At 38.4% G+C, this 26406-nt stretch overlaps 2 protein-coding genes across 7 annotated transcripts in view; one reads left to right on the forward strand and one right to left on the reverse strand.

Moving 5' to 3' along the window:
• Window positions 1-12277: 12277 nt before the first annotated feature.
• Window positions 12278-17722, forward strand: LOC114471549 (homeodomain-interacting protein kinase 1-like). The gene is made up of 7 exons (XM_028460396.1): window positions 12278-12820; window positions 14427-14593; window positions 15027-15218; window positions 16135-16316; window positions 16430-16667; window positions 16757-16846; window positions 17183-17722. Exons 1-7 carry the CDS (start codon window positions 12781-12783, stop codon window positions 17720-17722), a joined length of 1449 nt encoding a protein of 482 aa, XP_028316197.1. The 5' UTR covers window positions 12278-12780.
• Window positions 17723-20553: 2831 nt separating this feature from the next.
• kcnk4a (potassium channel, subfamily K, member 4a) overlaps window positions 20554-26406 on the reverse strand; it is a 38341-nt gene continuing 32488 nt past the window's right edge. For 4 of the 6 annotated variants that reach the window (XM_028460034.1, XM_028460033.1, XM_028460037.1 and 1 more), the window contains 4 exons: window positions 25577-25737; window positions 23660-23846; window positions 21924-22060; window positions 20554-21859 (listed from right to left, as the gene is read on the reverse strand). In XM_028460034.1, the coding sequence (XP_028315835.1) occupies window positions 20813-21859; window positions 21924-22060; window positions 23660-23846; window positions 25577-25737 (1532 nt within the window). In that variant the 3' untranslated portion in view covers window positions 20554-20812. Of the gene's footprint in view, window positions 21860-21923; window positions 22061-23659; window positions 23847-25576; window positions 25772-26406 lie in introns of all 6 variants that reach the window. The other 2 variants (XM_028460039.1, XM_028460040.1) reach the window with 2 other exon arrangements.

The following is a 26406-nucleotide window of genomic DNA, read 5'->3' on the forward strand; positions in this document are numbered from 1 at the left end:
AGCTGAAAAAATACCTTCTCAATGAAGACAATACAGTGTATTTAATTCTATACAGTTAAAATTATATAGAATAATGTTTGATTTAATTTGATTTGATTTATATTGATCATGTAAATGGCACCTTAAAATCAGTTTAAAATAAAATAACATCAATAAATAACAGCACAACAGTATCTTGCATCTTCAAATTCTACGCATCGCAGTTTACATGAACACAATGTTATATAAAGATGATTTTTTTGAGTTAATGTATTTAAAAGGACGCATGAACTTGAAGTTTGATAACACATAATAATTTGGTCAACACATGCTAATTTCTCATTTCTTGCCACACATAAAACATACATATTTAACCTGCACATTGGTGGTTAAATGAATCTGTTCCCACACAATTAAAATCTCTATTTTCTTCCAGAATAGTGTTTTTATTGGTTTAATTATCTTACCAGGGATTTAAAACTTACAGTTAGTCACAGGAAAGTTGATGGTCTGTAGATGTTGCAGGAGGTGAAATAGGAAGGTGCTGAGTCATTGCACAACGTGATTTATTTTAGGTTAACAAATTGTTATATCATGATTTTATTAATCATTAATTCAATAATAGCCTCTGTTAGAAAATAACAACTTTTTATTTCAATATTTTATTTAAAGCTATAGGGAGCCATCGCAAAAGAGTCAAAGAGCCACATTAGGCTCCAGAGCCACAGATTGCAGACCCCTGGGTTAGATTAAGCTAAAATATTTTTCAAAAACTGGACATTAAATCCTTGCTGTTAGATGCTGTGGTATGTAGCAGTTGACAGACGTAGGAGTTTTAAAAATCTTACATACAGTACGAGTGTCTGACAGCAGCACACAAATGAGCTGTGCAGAAACATAAAGCTACTCTACAACCCCTGTATCTAAACTGTCGCATGGGTTTCATGGTATTCTTTCAACATTGCTAAGAAGAAAAGAAGGTCCACACAACTGTGTAGTTAGCTCCCAATTTCAGTTTTTAATATACACCAAAAAACGTGACGTTTCGGGCTGACCGCCCTTCATCAGACATTCTTTCAACATTGCCATATTGTCATTATTCTAATTTATTTAATCAGACACTGCACTGTAGGGCTGGGCCATATATCGAGATTCAAAATATGTTGGGTTTTCTATTTTGGCAATATGGCAATATCGCCTTAATCAATATATACAGTCATGACAAAAAATATTGGCACCCCTGCACTTCTGTCAGATAATGCACCACTTCTCCCAGAAAACTGTTGAAATTGCAAATGCATTGGTATTCACATGTTTATTTATTTTACAAAAAAGCAGAGAAAAAAAGCCAAATCTCATATCATTCTACACAGAACTCCAAAAATGGACTGGACCAAATTATTGGCACCCTCAACTTAATATTTGGTAGCACATTCTTTGTAAGACATAACTGAAATCAATCATGTTCTGTAACCATCAATGAGTTTCTTACACCTATCAGGTGCCAGAACATGATGTGCTTTACCAAAAAGACAGACTAGAGTTTGCCAAAATTTACCTGAGGAAGCCAAAATCCTTCTGGGAGAACAAATGAGGCCTTCAAAGAAAAGCACGCGGTCCCTATGATCAAACACGGCGGAGGTTCACTGATGTTTTGGGGTTCTGTTGCTGCTTCTGGCACCGGATGCCTTGACTGTGTGCATGGCATCATGAAATCTGAAGACTACCAAAGACTATTGGGGCACAATGCAGGGCCCAGTGTCAGAGAGCTGGGTCTCTGTCAGAGGTCATGGGTCCTCCAGCAGGACAATGACTCAAAGCACACTTAAAAAAGTACCCAGAATATGTTTAAAGGGGACATATCATTCTAAATCCACTTTTTTAGCCCTTAAATGCATTTTGTTGTATATTTAGAGTGCTTAGAAGTACAGAAAAAATCCAATTAGTCTCTTCAGGTGCTCCGTAGATATCTTTATATTCTGTTTTGCTCATATTTTTGAATCTGTTTCAATTTTTCTATTCTCTATTACGTTTTTTGAACTATTACGTCACAGTATTTGCAGCAGAACTGCCAAATTAGGACATCAACTCCAGGTCCAACACTTCGAGCAATCCGCCATTTTTATTTCTCGCTTTTATTTTGTAGTCCAAGCTCAAGGATGCCGAAGTTACGAGAGGATAAGTCAAAATGTTTGGTTGTTGGATGTAGTAACCCACACGCTTCATTACACCGTCTCCCAGCATCAGAACCTTTTCAAAGTGCCTGGTTGAGTTTTATTTTTTACGGAAATGTACCCACTTCAAGGATGACTGCTTCAGCAACCTCCACCAGTATAAAGAAGGATTTACAGAAAGACTTTGTCTGATTGAGGGTTCAATTCCTTCTATCTTTGGAGACGACGAACAGAGCACTTCGGTAAGCTGTAAATAACGCTAAAAAGTGTGATGATAAGACGTCCCTGTCATTGTTTTGTTAGCATTAGCAGTTGCACCGTCTTCAGACTTCATATGTTAGCACTGTGTGCTCGTTTTAGATCCTTGATGATATGGCCAACGTGATTTAATTTAAAAAAAAAAAAAATAGACTTGAAGAGATGCAAATGGCGCTGCAGCCACTGCTGTAAACTTGTTTTTGTAATCCACTGTGAGAATGCGGCTTCACTTTGAGTCTGCGTGTGTGATGGGGTGTCAGTTGAAGATGTGGTAAGGTTTCCTCCTCCTGAGTAAACTAACCCCAGCATCTGTTAGTCTTTTCCACTTAACTACCGCTTACTATATCCAACCTGTATTTATCCCACAGCAGAGCGCCTCACTCTGGCTCACACTGGGTCCCTCTGTCCTTGGGAGGGACACACACACACACACACACGCACACACACACACACACACACACACACACACACACACACACACACACACACACACACACACACACACACACCTCTTTATAAACCACGTCTGAGCCTTTGACCCTCAGTGCACACAGAAGCTCACACACACATAAAGCAGTGTTTTGGCCTCCCATCAGCAGTCAGTGTGTTTGTAACTCTGCACTACCTGTCCATCACTGCATATACTGGTGGTTCCTAAATGGGGGGGCGCATCCCCTAGAAGGGCCAGAATAGATGTCATGATGGGGGGAAGCGAGGGGGGTTAGGGGGTGGAGCTAGAATGGCCTTGCTGAACCTTGAGCATGAAAAATAGAAAAGGTGTTTTTCTTTGCACTTTATTAATAAAGATCTTTATTACTGTTCTAAAATATGTTTTTTTTTTTTTTCAAGCAGAATAGTCTCAGGATTCTGCTCACATTATTGAATTCCATCAGTTCTCACAGTATTAGCCTGGCTATAAGCTAAAGCTTCACCCACTTCCTTACTTTTTGTCAGAAAGTGGGTGTGGTTTCTGCTCACTTATTCGGTTTGAAAGAAACCGAGTCAATCAGAGCTGTACAGAAAGAACGTCATATCTCCTGCACCAAGCAATGTCAAAACAAACATGGCACCCACCACGGAGAACACGTTTGGAGCTGCTGCTCTGCTCTGTTTCAAACCACAACAAGAAGACGCTTTAAAACCCGAAGTCTGAACCGTCCTACACGCCATTTTCCTCTGTCGGCTCCGTTTAAGGAAAAAGATCTACGCTTGTCACCCTGTTGTCATCACTTCAGCTCACCGTTTGATTGGTGACTTTGCACATGTTTGTCCCGCCCCCCAGAACTCAAAGGCCTCGTGAGCGCTGTATTAAACATTGAATAATAGGAGATTAGGATGGATTCCACAGTATAAAACACAATGGACACAAAATATAGAGTTTTACAAGCAACAAAAACATGCCCACTGAAGGAGAAAACATTACATGTAAAAATACACACAATTTTGAAGGAGACTAACCTGGAGAGCAGAGTTTTCAAACAGAGGGGGGCGCCATTACTTTTTCTCAATACACAACCAGCCCAGAGTAGAAGACCAACCCAACATCCCAGCACTCAATGTAGGATTGGGTCAGAGGTCATACAGTAAGAGCAGATGTCAGCTCCTAAAAATGAAACCCAACAACGTGCTGGTTTTAAGTCTGTAACTGTCCGATTCTCGTAGGGATCTTCTTGAAGGATGGGTGGGAGGAAAGAGACCGATCCTGCTTGTGGGTCCTGTGTATTTACATTAATATAAAAGAGTATTTAACTGAAAGGAATGCACAGACATGGAAACCAAACAGCAATATTAACCTAACTTTACCGTGTTGGAAAATTCATGCTGACCAGATAAGGCACATGTGTCAAACTCAAGGCCCGGGAGCCAAATCTGGTCCTTTAGAGCATCAAATTAGGCTTGCTGTAGCAAAAATGAAAGAGAAAACATGAATTATTGTGTAAAATACAAAATAATTGAGATGTAGATATCTTAAATTCACAAATATAATGAAACTATTTTTTAATATTTTTATGGCTTGCAGTTCTCCTTTGCTTATATCACCACATGAATGCAGTCATTTTTTAATTGCAAATAGTTTAATACATTTTTCCACAAATCTTGCAATTTCTCACAAACAATTGCACAAAACTCCCTTTAATTACACAAAAATTGCTTATAAAATCAGTAATTTTTGAAGTGAAGATCCGGCAGAGACTGATATTGAAAACTAGGGCAATAATGATGTTAAAATTACTTGTTTCACAACTTCCAATCTGTGGCCCACTTGCGTTAAAGCTAGTCCATATTTGTCCCATGAACTAAAATGAGTTTGACACCCCTGAGGTAAGTGTTGGAGACTCTACAGACAGGTTGTAGGTTGTATTCATACAGAGTTCTGCTTACCTCAAATCACCCTGAGTCTGTACATCAACAGGAGAACCAAAAGCTCAAAACAAGAGTCAATAGAAACAGAAGAGGATAGCAGATTAATCACAGCTACTACCCACAAACCCAGCTCTACTGCTCATGCCAGGACTACACATAAGCCTGTCTTACAGATGCTGAACCATTTAAAGGTAAACAATCCAACTTCGTAATGGTATAAATTTTACATGCAAGAAGCAACTCAAAAAACTGAGCATTATAAATGTGAGAATTGATGAAGTTTTTGCCCATTGCTTGAACACTAATAATAATAATGCTTTCTTCGAGGAGACTCAAAGCACATTACAGAAACCATTATTCATTCACACCAGTCACTCACACAGTCATACCGGTGGTGGTAAGCTACAATGTAGCAGAGATGGGCAGACTGACAGAGGTGTGGGTGCCATTTCGCGCCACGGCCCCTCTGACCACCACCAACATTCATGCACAGTCATACAAGGCAATGTGGGTAAAGTGCCTTGCCCAAGGACACGACGACAATGACTTGGTTTGAGTGGGACTTGAACCCCCAACCTGGACAACCCACTCTACCACTGAGCCATGCTTAAACCAAAGTAACATAACTTGAAGCCGTTGTTATACGTTAAAAAAAGTGTAACCGTACCTCAAACAAAAGCGCTGCTTTGCACTTTAGTTGCAATTCTGCAACACATTGTCTCCTGCACACTACACACTATTTCAAACATAAAACACTTATTTAAATAAGTAAATCTCAGGGTACTGTTGGGAAAGCACATCTATTCAAAACACAATACCCATTGAGTATTAGAAAATACTTAAACACACACCTGAAAATACTTAGTGACAAAATTAAACACCAATCAGTTTAGCCATTTTGAGAATTATTTCAGATGACATAAGAGGAACTTTTGTGGATCATGTCACAAACCATTGTCTGACTATGAGGGAAAATTTCTAGATGCACTTCATGATGCAGTCGAACAGGATAGACTAGAGCAGCCCAGGTTTGTTGTTGTCTGGGATAATGTTGGTTTCATCAGGCTGCTCTGGTCCAGAACTGGTTCACCAACCATGGAAGTTGTGTACTTGCCAACTTACTCGCCATTTCTCAATCTTATAGAGGATTTTTTTCCCACACAAGGGTATATTTTCACTGATGCTTAACGAGAGAAGACATTGCTTGGGATGTTGATGAGACGGCATGAATCATAAGCCTACAATTGTGTTTTTCTATTTTATTTATGCTTTAACTAAATATACTGAACTGTAAAATACATAATTGTAAGGATTTTGAATTGAGCATTTGATGTGAAAACTAGCCTTCTGTGGAACTGAATAAAAACAGTGAAAACTAAAGACTGCAGTGTTTTATATTCTCGTGTGTTGCTGCTCACTTCAAACTGTATTCATATGATAGAAGTGCTTATCATTTTGTCAAAACAGTGACATTTTGACAAATGATTGTTAGGTTATAATAGCAGTTTCCAGGGTTGTGTCTTATTTGCTTGTGTCTAGAGTTTTGACACAATGAGCCAAAGTTTGCAAAATGTGTTCAAGCAATAGGCAAAACTGTAAGTTGTTTACTAGTTATGGGTGACTGTGGTAGTGCACTGTGGTAGTAGAAGGGTCATATTCTGATTCCACACGAACAAGCCACAGTGGGAAGAAACAAAAACAACTGAAACAGAAAAGAAGGAGATGGGCGAGGAGAAGGCACTGACTGCAGAAAAACATGGCACAGGATTAGCAGGTCAGCCTGCATGGAAACACCTGGTGCTCGACTATGTGTGAGTGGAATGAGATTGAGTATGTGCTGCATGGTGTGTAAGCAGTGGGTGTACAACGAGGATCAGGAGTGAAGGGTTGGCTGCAACCCAAGCACGACTGTGTCTGCCTGGACATCACCCACGGAGGACTAAGTTAGTTAGTTAGTTTATTTTTTCATTCAGTCAATAAAACAAGGTTTTACACAGAAAAAAAAAAAATGTCTATACATAATGACTGAAGGGTTAAGGCTAAAGTATATTAATTATTGATGCCTTACTGCAAGAACACAATTCCAAAATACACAGAACCAAACAGCAAGCAACATGATGACAAATTATAACAGCTTATAATGGGTTACAACTGAGAACAGCAGGCAACAAGATAGAAAAAAATAAAAAATACAAAATAAAATAATTTGGTTACAGCCATCATGAATCATGTCCAAGTTTAAACACAAAACAAAAAAAAAAAAACATTTTTTTTCCTGCTTGGATTACATTTTTCATTCTGAGACACATCTTTAGTTTTTGTCTTAACTATGTTTTTTTGATAAACCTCAATTCCTCTCAGATTACATCATGTCTCACTTAATTTAAACCTGTCCTGGATACAAGCAGGAAGCTCATGATTATGTACTTTATACATTACAAACACGGTGCTTAGGACAACTATATCATGTAGTTTTAGCATATTGAGTTTGATAAACAGTGGATTTGTTGGGGCGTAGTAATCAGTACTGTTAACAATACAAATTGCTTTCTTTTGTAGTAGGACAATGGGTTGTATAGTTGATTTGTAATTGTTCCCCCATATTTCCACTCCATAATTCAATTATGGTAGAATGAGGGAGTTATATAATAAGCAGAGTGAGCTATGGTTTATGAGTTCTAATTTTGCACATTATTCCAATAGTTTTAGCTATTTTTGTTGTCAGATCATTTATATGCTGTTTCCTACGGTGGCTGGGAAGTGTCAGGTATTTACAGAAATGAACAAGAATGCAAACAGGTCACAACACAAATGCAAACCGGCCACAACGGAAGTGTTTCCGGCCGGACCGGTATTACAGTCGGACGGGTATTATGATATGATAGCCTGATATGAAAAATATAAGAGTATCCTAATCAACTTTCACTTACTTTCATACGCGTTTCGATGTCTTCTTCTTGTTCTTCTCTGTTCTGGTGGGTTAAAAACATCCGCCAGAAACGTGTCCGTCTGTAATACCGGTCCGTCGGAAACACTTCCGTTGTAGCCATTTTGCATTCGTGTTGTGACCTTTTTGCATTTGTGTTCGTTTCTGTAAATGCATTCACCTGACACTTCCCGGCCACCCTAGTTTCCAATTTAGATGTTCACCTATTCAATTCAATTAAATTCAACTTTATTTATATAGCGCAGAATACAACAACGTCATCTCAAAGCGCTTAACAATATGAAATTCATAATAAGAAAGAATGAACCCAACAAGATCAACATAAACAAGCATTTAGCGACAGTGGGAAGAAAAAAACTCAGAAATTTTATTTTTATAATCGGGCTTGACTGGTTGGGGTTTAGGGAACATAAGGATGATCAGAACAGGATAAAGGGATAGACCATCAGAGTGTTCCAGACTAGTTGAGCCATGAACCATCGACCAGGAACTGCCAGCTCCAGCATCAACACACCTGAAACAGGAAAGAGAGAGAAGCGTGAGGAGAAGTCACAGACTGCAGAAAAACATGATACACTATGATACACTGGTTCCTAATATTATTATACGGTGTACGCTTTAGCATATAAGTAGGTTTTGAGGTTTTTTTTTAAAGGTGGAGAGAGTAGCAGCCTCCCGTACTAAGACTGGGAGCTGGTTCCAAAGGGGAGGAGCCTGGTAGCTGAACACTTCCCCTCCTGTTCTACTTCTAGATACTTTAGGAACTTCCAGTAGACGAGCAGACTGAGAGTGGAGTGATCTGCCTGGACGATAGGACACTAACAGGTCTTTAAGATACACTGGAGCGCGATCATGTAGAGCTTTGTATGCTAACAGGAGGATTTTAAACTCTATTCTAGATTTTACAGGAAGCCAATGAAGGGAAGCCAATACTGGAGAAATATGCTCTCTCTCTGCTCTGATAATTTCTGATCTCTGATAAAGTTGTCCCTAATGATTGATGAGCGCCTGGCATTGAAGCTCTGTCCCATTGGTGTGTAAATGGGTGAATGAGCTGATATTGTAAAGGACTTTGTGACACTTTGGTGTTCATAAAATTGCTTTAAAAATCAAGTCAGTTTACCATTTACCATCAAACCCTGTATGACTGCCAGCGCAGTCAGTCATTTGGCATCCTCAGTTTCACAAGTAGATTATGAAGAGACAGTACCTCAGATTTACCTGGTCCTCTGGGTCACACGTGAAATTGTTGGTATTACACTTGACCTGCGTCTTCACGAGACGGTATCATCCAGTGCTTTAAGCACTGCCTCTGGCGGTCATCCAGGGTTCATAGAACTGTAGTTACATTTGTAACTCAGTTTATATACAACTGAAAACCTCTGTAGGATCCTATACCTGAGGTTTGTAGGACTCCAGAGGAACCAACAGCTTCATATACTTGTTGGCTGGTTTGTAATATCATTTTAGCAGCTTCTCTTTGTCCTGTCCTTACTCATTATGGCTTTATCTGCACAAAACCATCCTGTGTTTTGTTTAAATCTCTTCTCAGTACGGTGATCATCATGCTTAGGTTTTCATAAACTAATGTTTTTATAATTTACAAGGCATTACAACATATGACACTTTTTCTTCCCTATATAGCTTGAAACCAGTGGCCTGCTAAATATTGTGGATTGTCCTTGTTGTCCATGAAGTTTTCCTTTAATTGAGCTTACCCTCAGGTATATGAGTGGGATTGGTTTCACTGATTCAAAGAGCTCCAAGACACAATGCCATTTATGAGTTTAATAAAAAACAAAAACAAAACATAAATCTATTTGACACAAAAATCCAATTTGCATAATAATTTGCAGTGATGTGCCGTGACCACTAGGGTTGGGTAGGTACGTTGCAAATCGAGACCACCAATGACAATTTCATATGTTTCTGCTGGCAAGTGTTAATTCAATTAAATTTTATTTGTATAGCGCAATTTACAACAAAGTCATCTCAATGCGCTTATCAAAATATAAAATTCATAATAACAAAGAAAAAACCCAACAAGATCCACACGAACAAGCATTTAACCATCTAAAAAAATCAACATCATAAACACCATTAAAGAAACAAACAATAATTTTAATATAGCCTCCATACTCTCCCAACAAGATATATCTCATGACACGGCAGTTGGTCACATTTTCTCCATGTTTCTGTGAGAAACATGGAGAAAATGTGACCAACAACTCAGAACAGCCTCAGTGAGGAGCATCCACAAAGTCAATCCTTCCTTTTGTTCCATTCACTGTGAAAAGTATGAAACGTGTTCTGACCTTACCTTTGCTGAAGCTCTGGTAACTCAGGTGTTGGTCTCCATCTTTAAAAAGCTGTCATTTTTCCTCAAAACAAAGTTTCTTTATCGTCTCCAGCGCTGTCATCCTGACTGTAGTGTTATCCCGCCCACTAGCTAGAGAACGTAGCAGCAGCATCAATTTACTAATGTACTGTGAACTTACGTATAGCATTTAGTAGTGTTGTGTTCAAGACCACACTATCCGAGACCAAGACTTGCCCGAGACCAGAATGCACCAAGACCAAGACAAGACCAAGACTTTCGGGAACCGAGACCGAGTCAAGACCAAGACCGAGACAAGCCAAGACCAAGACCATAAACATTTTTTTTTTCAATTTAAAAAAATATATAAATAAATAAAATTATGGCAAAGTTCAACAGTTAAATAACATTCTCTCTTTAATTTTAGTTTATTTTAAATACATTTGACGGACAAAAAAGGTGCCTGCAAAAAATTAACTAAAATATTAAAACTACTACTGCTACTGATAAATTCACAATTATTCTACATATTTGAAAACAAGATTTTTATGTCAGCTGAATGTACAGCAAGTGTTTAAAAGTATTTCTACTAAGAAATAATGATTCTTGATTCTGATTCTTTGAGTTGTGCAGGTCAACAGGTCACAGAGTTCACAAGATCATTTTTTAGTTTGAAAAAACCTTTACACAGGTTATTTTTATTAATTCACTTAGTTGATGTAGTTTAATTTGGTTGCTGTAATATAACTAGGATATTCAATTAACAAAGGTTTCCAACTGTAACTGTAAAAGTGAAACTTTCTGAAATAAAACTACAAACAAGTTGTCATCAGTCTAAAAAACATAGAGCTACAGGTAGATGTGAAACTAAATAAAACAAACTCAAACCCTGGAACAGTCATGTGACAAATTAATAAATAGTTATTGTTGAGAATTATTATTATTCTGGATACAGTGGAAACAGAAACTATAAAAAATAATTATATTGTGAACCTGTTTATATTGTGGGGAACATATTATATACATAAATGTAATTGGAGTCTAAAGACACAAAAAAAAAACACCACTTTAAAAAGAAAATAGACTAATATAAGACCTCTTTACAGTTATTTAAGTCATTCTGGGCTAGTGCAACTGGTGGCGACATAAACCAAGATGGCGGCGGCCCGGACTACAGCCGACATTATGTAATAAAGCCTTAAAAGACATGGATATAATGAAAAGAGTGGATGGAGAGAGGCATAAACATGCAGACTTATTAAACACACACAGACTTATTAAACACACACAGACTTATTAAACACACACGGACTTATTAAACACACACAGACTTATTAAACACACACGGACCTCAGTAAACACGGTAAACGGAACAGGCTTCACCGCTCGGCTGGCACTAGGACCCAGAAGCAGAGTAAGTGCGTCCCCTATCCAGCCTTCACAGGCTGTAATATCATCAGTTTATCATTTTACCAGTTATTAGAGCTACTGTCTTTACCAGAGAGATAATATTTATTACTGGTGATTGTTTTACTGGAGTTTTACTGGGATTTTTATCAGTGATTAGTTCATTTCTCCCTTGCGCTCCGCGGTCCAAACTGACACGTAGCCACACACACACGAGTGTGTCACACACGTCACTCAGTCACATTAAGGAAGGTTGTGGTCATTATACGGGGTGGATTAAATAATGAATAAAGGATTATTTTATCCAGTTCTTCTCCGTGTTATTATCACATTATAAAAAAGTTTAAAAATAGCAGGAATTAGTGCTGGTCTAGAACGGTCTTGACAGAAAATCCCGAGTCCAAGACAAGACCGAGTCAAAATGCTTCAGAGTCCGAGACAAGACCAAGACCTTTAAAATTTGGTCTCGAGACCAAGACCGGTCTTGACCACCACAACACTAATATATATATATATATATATATATATATATATATACAGTATATATTTTTTATTTTTATTTTTTTTAATAGTGCATGAACTTTACATCACACATTTTTTTAAACATCAACATCATAACTTTAATTGTCTGAGTTATTCTATGGAGGACCAAACCTGCCAAAATTGTAAATACTTAAATAAATGTATAAATAAATATTGGAATAAATATATACAATAATGAATAAATAAATGGGTGAATAAATGAATAAAACGAAAAAAACTGTTAAATAAATAGAACATAAATAATTAAATGTCTTACATTTATTTATACTATTATTTATTTATACTTTTTTCAGGTTTGATCCTCCATATTATTAAGTCTTTTCACTCCAGTTTGTCAAGACCCGAGAATTTCAAACCTCAAGCTCCGCCTCCTTTTTCTTCTTCTACTGTTTCTCTGTGAGGTTGATTTAACCTGAGGTTGCACTACTGCCCTCTACTGGAGGAGAAAAGAACTAAAGCCTTCGCCTATGTGTATTTGGTTAGATTATTGAATTAGAACGAGAATAAACGGTAAATAAACACAGATAGATGTCACTACATTACACCTACTATATCGTATACACTTCAGAACGGGGCATTAGGTCATTAGCATAGGGCTTCTCCATCACAACGTTAGTGTTTTTTAACCGATGAGAAGTCGTATCTGATTGGCTGCAGAGGGCACTACGTCCTCAACCAATCAGGAGCAGGTATGAGATGAAAGCGAGCTGTCAGTGAAGACAGAGCAGTTGCAGTTAGTGAGCATTGTGAAGACAACTGTTTATGTGACTTTTAAAGCATCTGAGTGGAAAATGTCCCAATTTCTGTTCTCTGGAACTTCAGCTGCTGCAAGTAAGAAAGACTCAATGACAAACAGGGCTTTTATACTTTAGAGAGGGCCTTTAGACTGGAAAGTGTGTGTTATTACAGTGGTGTAGCAGCAAGTATTTATGTCTCCTCATAAAAATAGTTCCTGTATTTTATTCCTGAGATGGATAATTAAGCAATATCACACCAGAGGGAGTGCTGGTGTGCTGAAATATCAGCACTGGTGTAGATTTGATTGTTGTAAATATCTGTATCTATCTAATCCTTATTTTAACAGTCTTTTACTTAATTACTGTATACACTTATTTAACGTTTATTCTTTCTAACGTTTATTCTTTTATTTGTGATTATTTCTTGAGTGGCTGTAACAAAAGTCATTTCCCCCTGGGATTAATGAAGGAATTCTGATTCTGATTCTGATAATCATACCAGTGCTGATATTTAACCCAACAGCACCACCTCAAGTGTGATATTAGCTGTTGCCAGGCAACACATAAACGTTTCCTAACTGACCGTTGACTAATGTCTGTATAAAGTCCCAGTGCTGTTGTTGATCTATAGCAGCAATTACGTTTTCAATTACCCATGTTCAATTACAATTAAATTAAGATAACAGTGAGCAGTATTTTTTCCCAATCACAATTAAATGACAATTATTTTTTATCCTCAGAAAGTCAATTACAATTGTGTTTTCAATTACTAAAGTCCAATCACAATTACTGAGCTTGAAATAAATAACCTAATAACATTGAACCTACCTCTTGTGTTAGCTTTCTGTTAGCATCTCTTACGATAACAGGTCCTAAATCAGCTAAAACACACTAAAAATTAATTTCTATCATCTAATTTATTTCCTATCCATTGGTTACATTGTTAGGCTTCCTAATCAATGAAAATATAAGTTGTAATATTTTTGTCGTGGGCATCTGAGCCTTTTATGTGTCAGTGTACCCCTCAATTTTTATATTTTTTAATGGTAAAATGTGGAAAAGCTGGATTTGAAAAATATTTTAATAATTGTTTACTACATATGTGTAAAACTGTGCATAAAACTGTAACATGGTTCTTTAATTTTTGTGTCAAATTATAATTGACAATTTTTATAGAATTTACATGGTAATTACAATTACAAAATTCAATTTTCTGATTTCAATTACAGTTTAATTACTCTTACAACAGCAACATAATTTTTCAAATGCGATTACAATTATAATTACACCAAAATTGTACTTAATTATTAATTACACGATTACAATTTGAATTGACCCCAACCCTGATCAGCACTCATGGAATGTGACGTCTCTTTTCCAATCAAATTACTAACTGTTGTATGAGTTGCATTGAGTCCCTTCCAGGTACCAAGTCCTGTTGGAAAATGAAATCTGCATCTTCATAAAGTTGGTCAGCAGCAGGAAGCATGAAGTGCTCTAAACTTCCTGGTCGACGGCTGCGTTGATCTTGGACCTAAGGAAACACAGTAGACCAACACCAGCACATGACATGGCACCTCAAACCATCACTGACTGTGGAAACCACAATACAATTATGGAGAAAATATGTTGTCCACTACAGACACATACACAGACTGAACTAGTCTATACTCACCCTCTGTTCTTTCTTTCTACTGCAGCAGCTGAACTTCAGGTTCTCCACAGCAGCACTGTGGATTACTCCATCCTGGAGTGTGTTGGTGAAGGCAACTTTGGGAAGGTGGTCAAGTGCCAGAACCTCAGCAACAATGAGACGGTGGCTGTAAAAATAATCAAGGAGGGCTTTGAAGAAGATCTTGATCATGAGGTACTTGTTTGTACCTTTATCATATTTGAGGGCTCAGGTTCTGCTACTTCTAAACTCTATGAAGAATATTTTTTGTTATTAATGTGCAATTACTTCAACATAGCAATGTACATTTCAGGACTTCTGTTCTCTTCAATGCAATTTTGGGAATAAACATATCTATTTTTATTTATTCATAACCTAATATTCCATGTACATATCATATCAATATACATGTAAATGTAAAGCTGATTTACACTTGTTTATATAGCTTTTGTACCTATTACTTTATATATTTATTCATATCTAATCCAACATTGAAAACAAACTTTGTTACCATTTGCACTTTTTTGATATTTGCAAAATAACAATATAAGATTATCAAAGACCTGTTGGAACCAGATGATGTATTTTAAATCAAACTGTGGATTCTTCTTCTTTTTTTTTTTTACAGATTTCCATGCTGAAGTTAATCAGTGTCCTTGATGCTGACCACACAAATTTGCTCAAATTTTATGAGCATTTTGTGTACATGAACTACAACTGCCTGGTATTTGAGATTCTGGACGTCGACCTTTACACTCTAATGGAAAACCGAGAGTGGGAGTACCTGAGTCTGACTGAAATCTGTTCTATTGCTGAGCAGGTATGGTTTATAACATTTGTTGTCAGAGTGTGTGTGTGTGTGCGTGTGTGTGCGTGTGTGTGTGTGTGTGTGTGTGTGTGTGTGTGTGTGTGTGTGTGTGTGTGTGTGTGTGTGTGTGCGTGTGTGTGTGTGTGTGCGTGTGTGTGTGTGTGTGTGTGTGTGTGCGTGTGTGTGTGTGTGTGCGTGTGTGTGTGTGCGCGCGTGTGTGTGTGTGTGTGTGTGTGTGTGTGCGTGTGTGTGTGTGTGTGTGCGTGAGTGCGTGCGTGTGTGTGTGTGTGTGTGTGTGTGTGCGTGTGTGTGTGTGTGTGTGCGTGAGTGCGTGCGTGTGTGTGTGTGCGCGCGTGTGTGTGTGTGTGTGTGTGTGTGCGTGTGTGTGTGTGCGTGTGTGTGTGTGTGTGCGTGTGTGTGTGTGCGTGTGTGTGTGTGTGTGCGTGTGTGTGTGTGTGTGTGTGTGTGCGTGTGTGTGTGTGTGTGCGTGTGTGTGTGTGCGCGCGTGTGTGTGTGTGTGTGTGTGTGTGTGCGTGTGTGTGTGTGTGTGTGCGTGAGTGCGTGCGTGTGTGTGTGTGACCTTTTAACCACAAATTAATGCAACATCATCCGACCAGCAGCAAAAAGGGGCGTTTTGGTTTGTAAGCGGGTACACCCCCTTTAAAGGCAGATACACCCCCTTCTTCTCATTCATTTTTGAATTGTAACTTGATCGGTATTTCATCTGACCAGCAGCAAAAGGGTTAGGTTAGGGTTAGGGTTACTTCTACTTCTACTTAGACTATGACGGAAGTCAAGTAGCGGAAATGATGTATTTTCAAACCCTTTCTTATTGGTTGGTGAAAGGCCAATCAGATTGGTGTAAAGCTCATACAGCAAACAGACAATGTTTATTCTAATCCTGTGTCTTCTGATCTTGTTTCTGCAGCTACTGGTGGCTTTAGATTCCCTGAAAGACCTTGGAATCATTCACACTGACATAAAACCTGACAATGTCATGGTGGTCAGTGGGAAGATCCAGCCATTGAAAGTCAAACTAATCGACTTTGGTCTGGCTATTACAACTTCCAGCATGGAGCCTGGCCTTGACATTCAGCCTCTAGGATACAGGTAGGAGGATTTCTCCTCACATGGCTTAGCTGTGGTTATGACAAACCTGTATTGTATTGTATTGATTTGTTGGTCACAGATTCTCACTCTTAACTCTTGTCCTTGCTCCTCAGGGCTCCTGAAGTCTCCATTGGCCTTCCCTTCAGTGAGGCCATTGATGTGTGGGGCCTGGGTTGTTTGCTCACATTCCTCTACATTGGAGAAAACCTCTTGTCTGTGTCCTGCGATTATCAGATGATGAAGCGTGTTTCAGAGCTTCTTGGTCTACCAAAGGACGACCAGCTCCAGGCCGGGGTTCACACCAGGAGCTTCTTTTGTGAGGCTGAGGGAAGCCCAAAATGGCGATTGATGGTAAAACTGAAGTTTTTTTTTCGGCAAACCTGAGTTCACCAAAGTTTAACTTTACAATGAACTTCATGACACTCATCTTGTTTTCCCAGACACCAGAGGAATATGAAGCTGCGAACAACATCGTACCTGAGGAGCAACAACGTTTCGTTGAGTTCTCTTCTTTGGATGATCTGGTTAATGTAAGTTTTGAATTAACATTTTCTATTTAAACATTTGTTTTTTGTCAATTTAAAAAAAGCAAGTTTTTAAGTTTAATAACTCTTAAAACATGGATGACATAGATTACTGTTTAAATATTCTAGATCATTTATTTGGAAAATGCTATTCATGATGAATGAGAAATTTCCTTTAAACAAGATCTGATGTAAATTCATGCAGTGTCCAAATCTATTCACTGTCCTGTTATTAAGTCTTGACTGCCATGAAGCTTGTGAGACATCCTGACCATAAACTACTCACTGATATGCCTGATGTGTGAGCTTGTGTAATAACCAGTGTCTTGTATTAAAATGCAGGTTCATCCAGGAGAAGAAAGTGGTGAGGCTGAGGACAGAAAAGCCTTTGTCGACCTGCTGAAGCAGCTCCTGCGCTTGGATGGAGATGAAAGGATCTCTCCCTGTCAGGCTCAGGTTCACCACTTCTTCACCACATCCCACCTCAACCAGCAGGAGACCAGCAGACACTATCAACCCTCCTCACAGGTTGATAACACAACCTGCCCTGCATCTGGTGAAGAGTCTGTTCTGGATCAAGCCTGTGTGACAGAATCAAACGATGGTGACAGACTGAATTTGGCCGCTACATCCTGGGATTTGTTCTATGTGACTCTGCCAGAAGAAGAACTTTCCCTCTCGTCAATCAGTTGTGATGCCTTGGTTGCAGAAGCTTCACATGATCTCCCTCCTGTAACTGATGTGGACCTGGTTTCTGTTCCCACTCCTCATACAAATGATCAAGTTCTGGATCAGTCTTCAAGTGGAGCAAAAACACGTTCTTTGATGAAGAGGATTCGAAGGCTTTTCCAAAGAATCAAGACTTTTTTTGTTAAGAAGTGAATCCTTATACATGTAAAAACATATATGTTCAATAGTTGGTTTTAGATCATTTGGACTTTCACAGATATATTTTATATATTTTTATATTAAACAAATAAACATGTAAATATTTATTCTTTTGTTCTTGTTCCATGTTTGTGTTGTAGTTTAAGAGCCTCTTAATTTTATATAATAAGTGACTTAAACTGGAGGTGATCAAAGAACAGGTGGAAAACGCTAGAACCTTGGTGTTCTGATTGGCTCAGATTTGATCTAACTGCTTATTGTTAGATTAAATCAAAAAAAGCCTTCCACCACATAAAGAACATCTCCATCTCCTTAATGAGTCAGAAAGACCAGGAGACCAAACTTCCTGTTAACTTCAAAACAAGAGCCCTTTTTACACAAGTGTTTAAAAACACTAATGGAAGACGAGACGAGATGTTTTTATTTTGAAAGGGGATGTTTGATTTTTTTGCCGGTGTCATGTACTGAGAGCACATTGTACTGAGATTGTATATGTGCATTACTGAAAAATGAACTTTTGGCTAAAAAACATTAATTCATTTTTGTTTTCAAAGTGAACAGACACGTTTTATTTGTTTATTGGATTATGTTAGTTTTATAATCTCATTATGTAGGTAAATTCAGTACGTGACACCGGTCCCAGGACTATTTTACATTCTGCTCGCAATGCATCATGGGATAGTTGAGTGTGACAAGTGTGCCCACCGTGCACACTTTAAAATTGTCTTAATATAGCAGGGGTGCACACACTTTTTTGACTCCCGAGCTACTTCTACCATGGACAGATCTTCAACATCTACTGTGTTGGGGGGTTAAAATAGTAAATAATTAGATTTTAATACACAATTATGATTATTATTACAATTGTTTAATTTAGTATTTGTATAATAGGCAAAGCAAATGTACAGGACATCTAAAAAAAATTAGAATATCATGAAAAAGTTTATTGTAATTTTTTTCACTCATTTCAGAAAGTCAAACCAATTTATGATATAGACTCATGACACATAGAGTGAAATATCTCAAGCCTTTATTTCTTGAAATGTTGATGATTATGGTTTACAGATAATGACAACCTGAAATTCAGTCTCTGAAAATTAGAATATTACATAAGATTAATAAAAAAAAAGAATAATTTAAACAAAAAAGTAAGGCTTCTGAAAAGTATGTTCATTTCTATGAACTCAATACTTAGTTGTGACTCCTTTAGCATGAATTACTGCATCAATGCTGCGTTGCATGGAGGTGATCAACCTGTGGCACTGCTCAGGTGTAATGGAAGTCCAGGTTGCTTTGATAGCAGCCTTCAGGTCATCTGGGTCTAGTGTCTCTCACCTTCCTCTTGACAATAACCCAGTCATTGACACCCTCCTCTTGGACGGTGTCAATGACTGTCTTCTGGACATCTGTCAAGTCAGCAGTCTTACAGTACCCATGATTGTGTAGCCTACTGACCCAGACTGAGACACCATTTAAAGGCTCAGGAAACCTTTGCAGGTGAACTTTTTCATAACATTCTAATTTTGAGACACTGAACTTTGGGTTTTCATTATCTGTAAGCTCTAAGGGAGTGTGAGTGAGTTCTGTAGTGTGGCTTGTTTAACTGAGCTTTTCATGCTGTTCTGAGAAGTGGTGAAAGCAGCAACTCGTAAATTAAGTAATTTAATACAAAATAAGCAATAATAAAAAAAATGTTTGCTATAGGCAACATTGTAATTTGCTATATCGCCAAAATAAAAATCTCAATATATTGCCCAGCCCTATTGGGCATTCCTAATTGTTTTCCTAAAAAATTGTGATGGAATGCTTAGTAATATTGGTCATTCATAAACCGAGATATGAATTTTTGAAATTTTGCCAATGATGAGTGATGCTAACAAACAAACCAATACATACTGACAAAATTATAATTGATTACTTCTTTGGTGGAGGTAATTAAGTTACTTTTTTTTTTTTTATCAAGGATTGATTGACTAACTTACTAACATAAAAACATCATTCTTAAATAGGTTTAGGTTTTATGATGAGTTTTCAACCAATTACTGCTCGATAGGAGTGGGAATATTTAGACAACTCATGATTGGATTACAGTTCTAGTGACCTTTGACTGAGTCAGAGCAGCTCTATGGGTCTCTATTATGAAGCAGGATTTTCTCTCATCGCACTAACTTCCTGGATTTATTTGGTGTGTCCTGTTCTACGACGCCATAGCGCGGTTACGTCCAAAGGCAGCTCTCTACGCTGCCTTTGGACGTAAATGGTTGTCATCTTGGGGACCTGACTGCGCATGCGCAAACACGTAAAAACACGTAATGGGAGCAGAGGCAGAGCTGCAACGTGCCTTTGGGAGGGGGCGTGGCCTCCCTTTGCCCTACAGCGGAGTTAGACTGTGCAGCTGTTCCAGGAAATATCGCTGTTTAGTCATTTGGGCTATGAAGCGCACAAAATGCAGGCACTTTCAAACGTATAGGTGCTGGAGGCTATTGGAGATACAAAAATAAATAATTTATAATTATATTATAATTAAAACAAATAATCAAAATATCAATTCACCCTTGGGTAGGCACTGCCTACCCTGACGGCAAGTCACTGATAATTTGGAACACGGTTTAATGTTTCTGGTCTTCTTAAGAATGTCATAGCATTCAAAGAACTGAATGATATGTAAAAACATTCTGATTAAAATGCTATTCTAATTTTACCATAGGCTCTCCATGGGATCAGAAATACCAGGAGTCATTCTGACATTATGAGCACAGGGATATTACATGTATTTGAAAGCCTAAATTTGACATAAATGACAACAAAGACATTTCTGACACAAATTATCAACAAAGTTTTATTATTCAGCTTTAGACGTATCATCTAAAGGGCATTCATGTGATGGGTTATGTATCACTTTGAGAATGTCAAAGCAAACCATTACAAAGTCCCACTGAGTGGTATCGTGAGGGCAAATCTGGAAAGCTGGTTCTGTGAGGTTAAAGTGCCATTCCTGATCCATCAGCCATGTTTGTGACTGTGAGGCATTCCTGAGGTATAAAACCAGCTGTAAAGCACAGACTGTAGTGTTTATAATGCTGGTCAGAGAGTCGAGTCCATCTGCAACTCAGATGCTGGTGCGTGTGACCACGCAGAGTCTGGAGGAGGTGTTGGGGGATTGGATGGTGGTTGTGTGTCTCTGCTGAGTCTCCTCACCTGCAGGGGGGTACACCTGTGGGACAGCTGTCTCCTCATGCTCCTCCTCTTAGGCTTTCGAGGTCGCCTCCTCTTTACCTCGTGCTCCCGGCCGCGGTCACTCAACGTGTCAGAGGACTCATCTATAAAAGCCAGGTTCTCTCCGAAGAAGTCCAACAGTTTGCAGCTGGATGAGGGTGTAGTGCTAAGTGGTGGTGGGGTAGGGAGGATGGAGAGGAGGGCAGAAGCATGTTGGGAGGGCTGAGAGAGCAAACCTAGCTCAGGCAGAAGTGTGTGCGTGTATTGTGTTGCAGACTCGCCGCTGTCGGCCTGAGTGAGCCTGTCCTGTTCTTGTGTTGTGTTCATTAGTGCTGCTCTCTCCTCTGTGCAGCTGATGGACCTGTTGGGTTCAGACCGGGACAGAGTGGAGCACGAGGAGCAGGAAGAGGAGCCTCCTGAGCGAGACTCGCATGGAGAAGCAGAACCAGTAAGTGATCCCTCATGCATAGGAACAGCTGAGTCTAACTCAGAGATGGAGTGAGCCACAGGAAGAGAGAAGGAGCGAGTTAGAAGGTGATGCACCATCCTGTCCTGCCCCACCCGCATAGGCTCCGGCCTGAGGCCGTGTGACATCCCTGAGGCAGCACCTTTTCCTGGAGCGCTGGCCTGTTGTCTTGCTTTGGCACACACTGCCCTCTCAAGGGAGGAACGTGCCTCCAGCTTGCTCATGGAGTTGGAGTGGTTGGCCCAGTGGTTTGGTAGGTGTCCATTCTCCGAACCCCCTCTCACCCAGTTTCCCAACGTGCCCTGGGCTCCCCGGCGGATGCGTCGACGCTCACTGCGTTTCCAGCGCCTTCGCTGTAGTAGAAAAGGGTCGTTGAACTCCAGAGGGTTGGGAATGCGGAAGTCCATGTTCTGCGTCCAGTCTGTGGCGTGAGCCCTCAACTCTTCCATCTGAAGAAAAAGAGCAGTTTCAGAGCAGCTCTCCTGGTCTTCCTCCTGTAAAAGGCTCACTCACCTCAGCACGGGTCTTCTTCGACAGCACCCTCAGCCAGTTTCCAATCATTGTGAGAATGGAAGCAAAGTAAGCGAGGCCAAACACGATCCACAGGAGCACCAGAGGCTTGAAGATTTTTCCATCCTCAGTTCCTCCAACTGTGAAGACCGAAAAGATTCAAACCTCCCCAATAAAGGAACATTTTTTACAAATGTGTCAATCATCAAATTTGGGTAGCTTTTTGAACAAGCTTTCTTTAGTCATCAAATGTTGTAGCTTTTAGCTCACAGAGACACATTAACAGGCATTACCTGTTGGGGGTTGTATTAACCCTCCTTTTTTATTTAGAAAAATGGTGAATGCCACTTTCCTGTATATTATTTGCAGAACCAATACAGTGCTAAACTAAATGATGTTAAAAAAATAACCTCAAAGTCGTCTTGTTATCTATCTCTGCTTTTCCTGTATAGAGTTGCAGAGGATGCTGGAGCCCATCCCAGCAGACATAGGGCGTAAGGCAGTGTAAATACCCTGGATACGATGTCAGTGCATCACAGGGCTTGACAGAGATTCCAAGACTATGTTTATACACTTTACCTTTAGATACTACATAGCAATTACATTTGTGACCATTTATTTATACAAAATGTTAAATCTTAAGGCAATATGGTCTGAGAGTCTCCATTTCATAAGAGATTCTGTAATATTATTAATGTAAGATCATGTAACACAAGGTTGTCAAACTCAATTTACTTCAGGGACCACAGGCGTTGCAATTTGATCTCAAGCCTGTAAAACCCCATTGTGTTCTTTATATAAATTACATTTTTAAAAATATGTCTTGGTTTCTGTATAAAGAATTGTTGACACATGTGTTTGCCATTTATTGAACTATTGTCTTACAACACATTAATCAAAAATGTAAAATTTGATTCAAAAAAATATTGTGATGATATTAAGCCTCTGAAAGACCACAGAGCATTATTACTTTATATATTTAGTACTGCCTTGTAAATGTATAAAATATATACATAACTAACATTGTATCAATGCACTAACAACAGGGTTCCACCAAACCCTAACATTTTTACTGGTCATTTTTTAGCCGTTTTCCCGCACAATTTATGAAAGTGTAAATTCCAAGCTGTAAAATACATTGAAATATGACAAAATCTTTAAAAGATATGCTCATCTGAATGTTAACTTCTATTTTCTGGAAGCACGGAGATAAGCAACATAAAATGTACACTTTTCACTGATTAACAGGTCATCTAAGGGATGTTAACTAATGAACTACATTTGCGTCAAACCAACACGCAATTGATTTTAACATGTTGTTTAACTACCAAGGCAACAGTTAATACTATTGATAATGTGGACCTTTATTCAAGCATGTTTGTTTATTACCATAAAACTGCTTTGTTTTTTATATCAAGGTAATAGTTTCTGTGTTGAAATATATTAAATCTAGTTTTACTGTTTCCAGTTAATAGACATGCATATATTTTTATAAACATCCATTCAAGATATTGGATCTTATACATATTGCAGTACTTTGAATGAATATAGACATTATACACTACTTTTCAATTTATTTTAGGATTGCACTTCACCATGTTATTAAACGTAAGTTAATTACAGGAGTGTCTGTGGGCACGTGCGTGTGTGTGTGTGTGTGTGTGTGTGTGTGTGTGTGTGTGCGTGTGTGTGTGTGTGTGTGTGTGTGTGTGTGTGTGTGTGTGTGTGTGTGCGTGTACCAGGAACAAAGTCTCCAAAGCCAACAGTTGTAAGAGTGATGACCACAAAGTATAGTGACTCAAGGAAGGACCAGTCCTCCACCTGATGAAACACAACAGTGGGCACGGCCAGGAATATCAGGCAGCCAATCAGAATGGAGAGGACGGCTGAGATTACACGTACTGTTGTTGGTCTGACTTTATGTTTCTACGAGAGAATCAAAAAAAGTGGGAAACTGATTAAAACACAACAAATAATCAGAAAAATGATAAAAATGAAAAATGTTCTAGAAATCCTTAAAGTAGAACAAAATATTTGAGAAATGACTAAATGACTTTCCATCCCTCAGGTTAAGACTGAGGCTCTGTGAATGATGTTTGGAGATAACGTGATTATGTGGTGACAGTGAGGAATCAGATTGAGGAGAACCTGGAGAGGTGGAGGTTTGCATTAGATAGATAAATGAAGGTGAAATAGGAATAAAATACACGTGTGAACAGGGAGGAAAGTGAAATAGGATGAAACAAAGAAACAGGAGTTCAAGTATTTTGGTTTAACTGAAGTTTTAAAGGGTTCGAGGTGAAGAAGAGGGGATGGAGATGAATGTCAACAATTATCTGTGATAGTCACTGCTTAGTTGAGGGGAAGGTCTACAGCAGTGTTTCTCAAATGGGGGTACGTGTACCCCTAGGGCAGGGGTCTGCAACCTGCCTCTCTGGAGCCTCATGTGGCTCCTTCACTCTTTTGCAACGGCTCCTTATAGCTTTGAGAAGATATTAAAATAATGAATTGTTATTTCTTACAGATGGACTTGATGATTGACATTAACTTCAAATAAAATCATGATATACCAGTTTGTGAACCTAAAAATAAATCACATTGTGCACCTTCCTACTTCACCTCCTGCAACCTTTACATACCATCAGCTTTCCTTCCTTCACCGGTAAGATAACTGAACTAACAAAAAAGATTATTCTGGAAGAAAATAGAGATTTTATTTGTGTGTGGAAAGATTTATTTAACTGTCAACATGCAAGAAATTAGCATGTGTTGACCGACATGATCACGTGTAGCCCTTCAAATACATTAATTTATCAAATTATTCTTTATTATTTTAACTGTATAGAATTTTATACACTGTATTATCTTCATTGAGAATGTTTTTTGTTTGGCTCCATAAGGACTTTAATCCAGGTGAGATGAGGCAAAGTGCAGACCCCTGCCCTAGGGGTACTCAATGACAGAGAGAGAGAGAGAGAAATTAACAAATAAAGCATCAGTCATGGTCCCACCCCAGGTGTGAGATGACCCCAAAACTATAGAAATACATCTATTAAGGAGCAACTAAATCAGTGTTTTTCATGTGGAGTTGCCTGAAATTTCTGGAAAATTAATTTAAAAGATTTTTGTTATGATTTTATTTTATTTTTTTATTTAAACACAATTTTTAACAACTGTATTTCTATACTTTCACTTTGTGAAATATGAATCTAGTTCAACTAAAATGCAGTAAAAAAAATACAAAATTAAATCTGAGCTCAAACATGATCAAAAACTAATTCTAGAAAAAAATGTCTTTGGGGTCACCAGAAGATTTTGATATCAAAATGAGGTCATGATTAAAGAAGGTTGGGAACCACTGCACTAAATACAGTTTATTTCCACTTCTTTACAAAATGAGATTCTTTAAAATGTGTGTTTATTCCATCACTATGCGCTATAGTTGTTTTTAAATAGTTTTCTAAGCAAAATGTAGTAGTGAGACAAAGGGGGGACTTGGACTCAGAAATAGGAGAAATGTATTACTTTAACCAAAAAGTTTGAGAACCACTGGTCTACAGGAGTTAGCTGTAATGCTTTATGGTTTGGAGATTAAACATGAGGCTGAACAGGAGGTTTTCACGGTCAGCAGACTGTACCTCAGAGAACCTTCTCACCAGAAAGAGGGTCTCAATCTTGGCCACAGCTCTCCGCAGCACCGTGCCCATGTGGTCTCCAACTCCAGCCAGCAGGATGCCAAACATGGGGATGCCCACCAGAGCATAGCACACACAGAACAGCTGGCCGTACCAAGTCTGAGGAGACAAATTTCCAAAACCTGCACAGCAGAAACATCAGTCCTAAAGAGGCTCCTGATGAAAGAATGTCAGAGTATCAGCAACATGTTCTCCTGCTGCTCAAATCAAGAGTGTTTGTCGACCAAGTGGATGATCACCACAATTTAGATAGTCACGAAAAACAAAATGATTTTTCCTTCATGTTATAGCCTGCTGAACTGGATGAAGATTTACATTTGAAAACATCTTCATAGATCTTCTAGGTGAGCACGTCATAGTTGTTTTTTTTATTACTGCTCAATGTATTATTTCACATCCAGAGGTGAAAGTAACAGATTACAATCATTGCAAGTACTCACGTTACTGTAATTGAGTTGCTTTTATGGATCCTTGTACTTTTTTGAGTATATTTCTAAATCAATAACTTTACTTGCACTTAAGTACATTTTAAAAGAAGTAAGCAATTTGTTACATTTCTACACCCAAACGTTACTGAGTAAATGATTATTTTTGGTTTTAAAATGATCAACAAACAATGTGAAACTGCAAGAAATGAAATGAGCAGACAACAGTTAAATGCATCACATCATAGCCGACCAATCAGATTAAACATAATGCACGGCGCCATTAAATGCACAGCATTTAATGAAAGTTATTTCAGGCTGAGAATTTATTTATTTTGAAATTCATTTATTGTGTTATTTTATTTA

This window comes from Gouania willdenowi, chromosome 10 (assembly GCF_900634775.1).
Source record: "Gouania willdenowi chromosome 10, fGouWil2.1, whole genome shotgun sequence".
NCBI classification, from domain to species: Eukaryota; Metazoa; Chordata; class Actinopteri; order Blenniiformes; family Gobiesocidae; genus Gouania; species Gouania willdenowi.

What these genes read in the sequence shown, in the direction of transcription:
- LOC114471549 (XM_028460396.1), top strand. Translation starts at nt 12,781, where the DNA reads ATGTCCCAATTTCTGTTCTCTGGAACTTCAGCTGCTGCAA. An exon ending in TGGAACTTCAGCTGCTGCAA is followed by an intron (nt 12,821 to 14,426) that starts GTAAGAAAGACT and finishes TTTCTACTGCAG; the next exon opens with CAGCTGAACTTCAGGTTCTC. An exon ending in ATTCAGCCTCTAGGATACAG is followed by an intron (nt 16,317 to 16,429) that starts GTAGGAGGATTT and finishes CTTGCTCCTCAG; the next exon opens with GGCTCCTGAAGTCTCCATTG.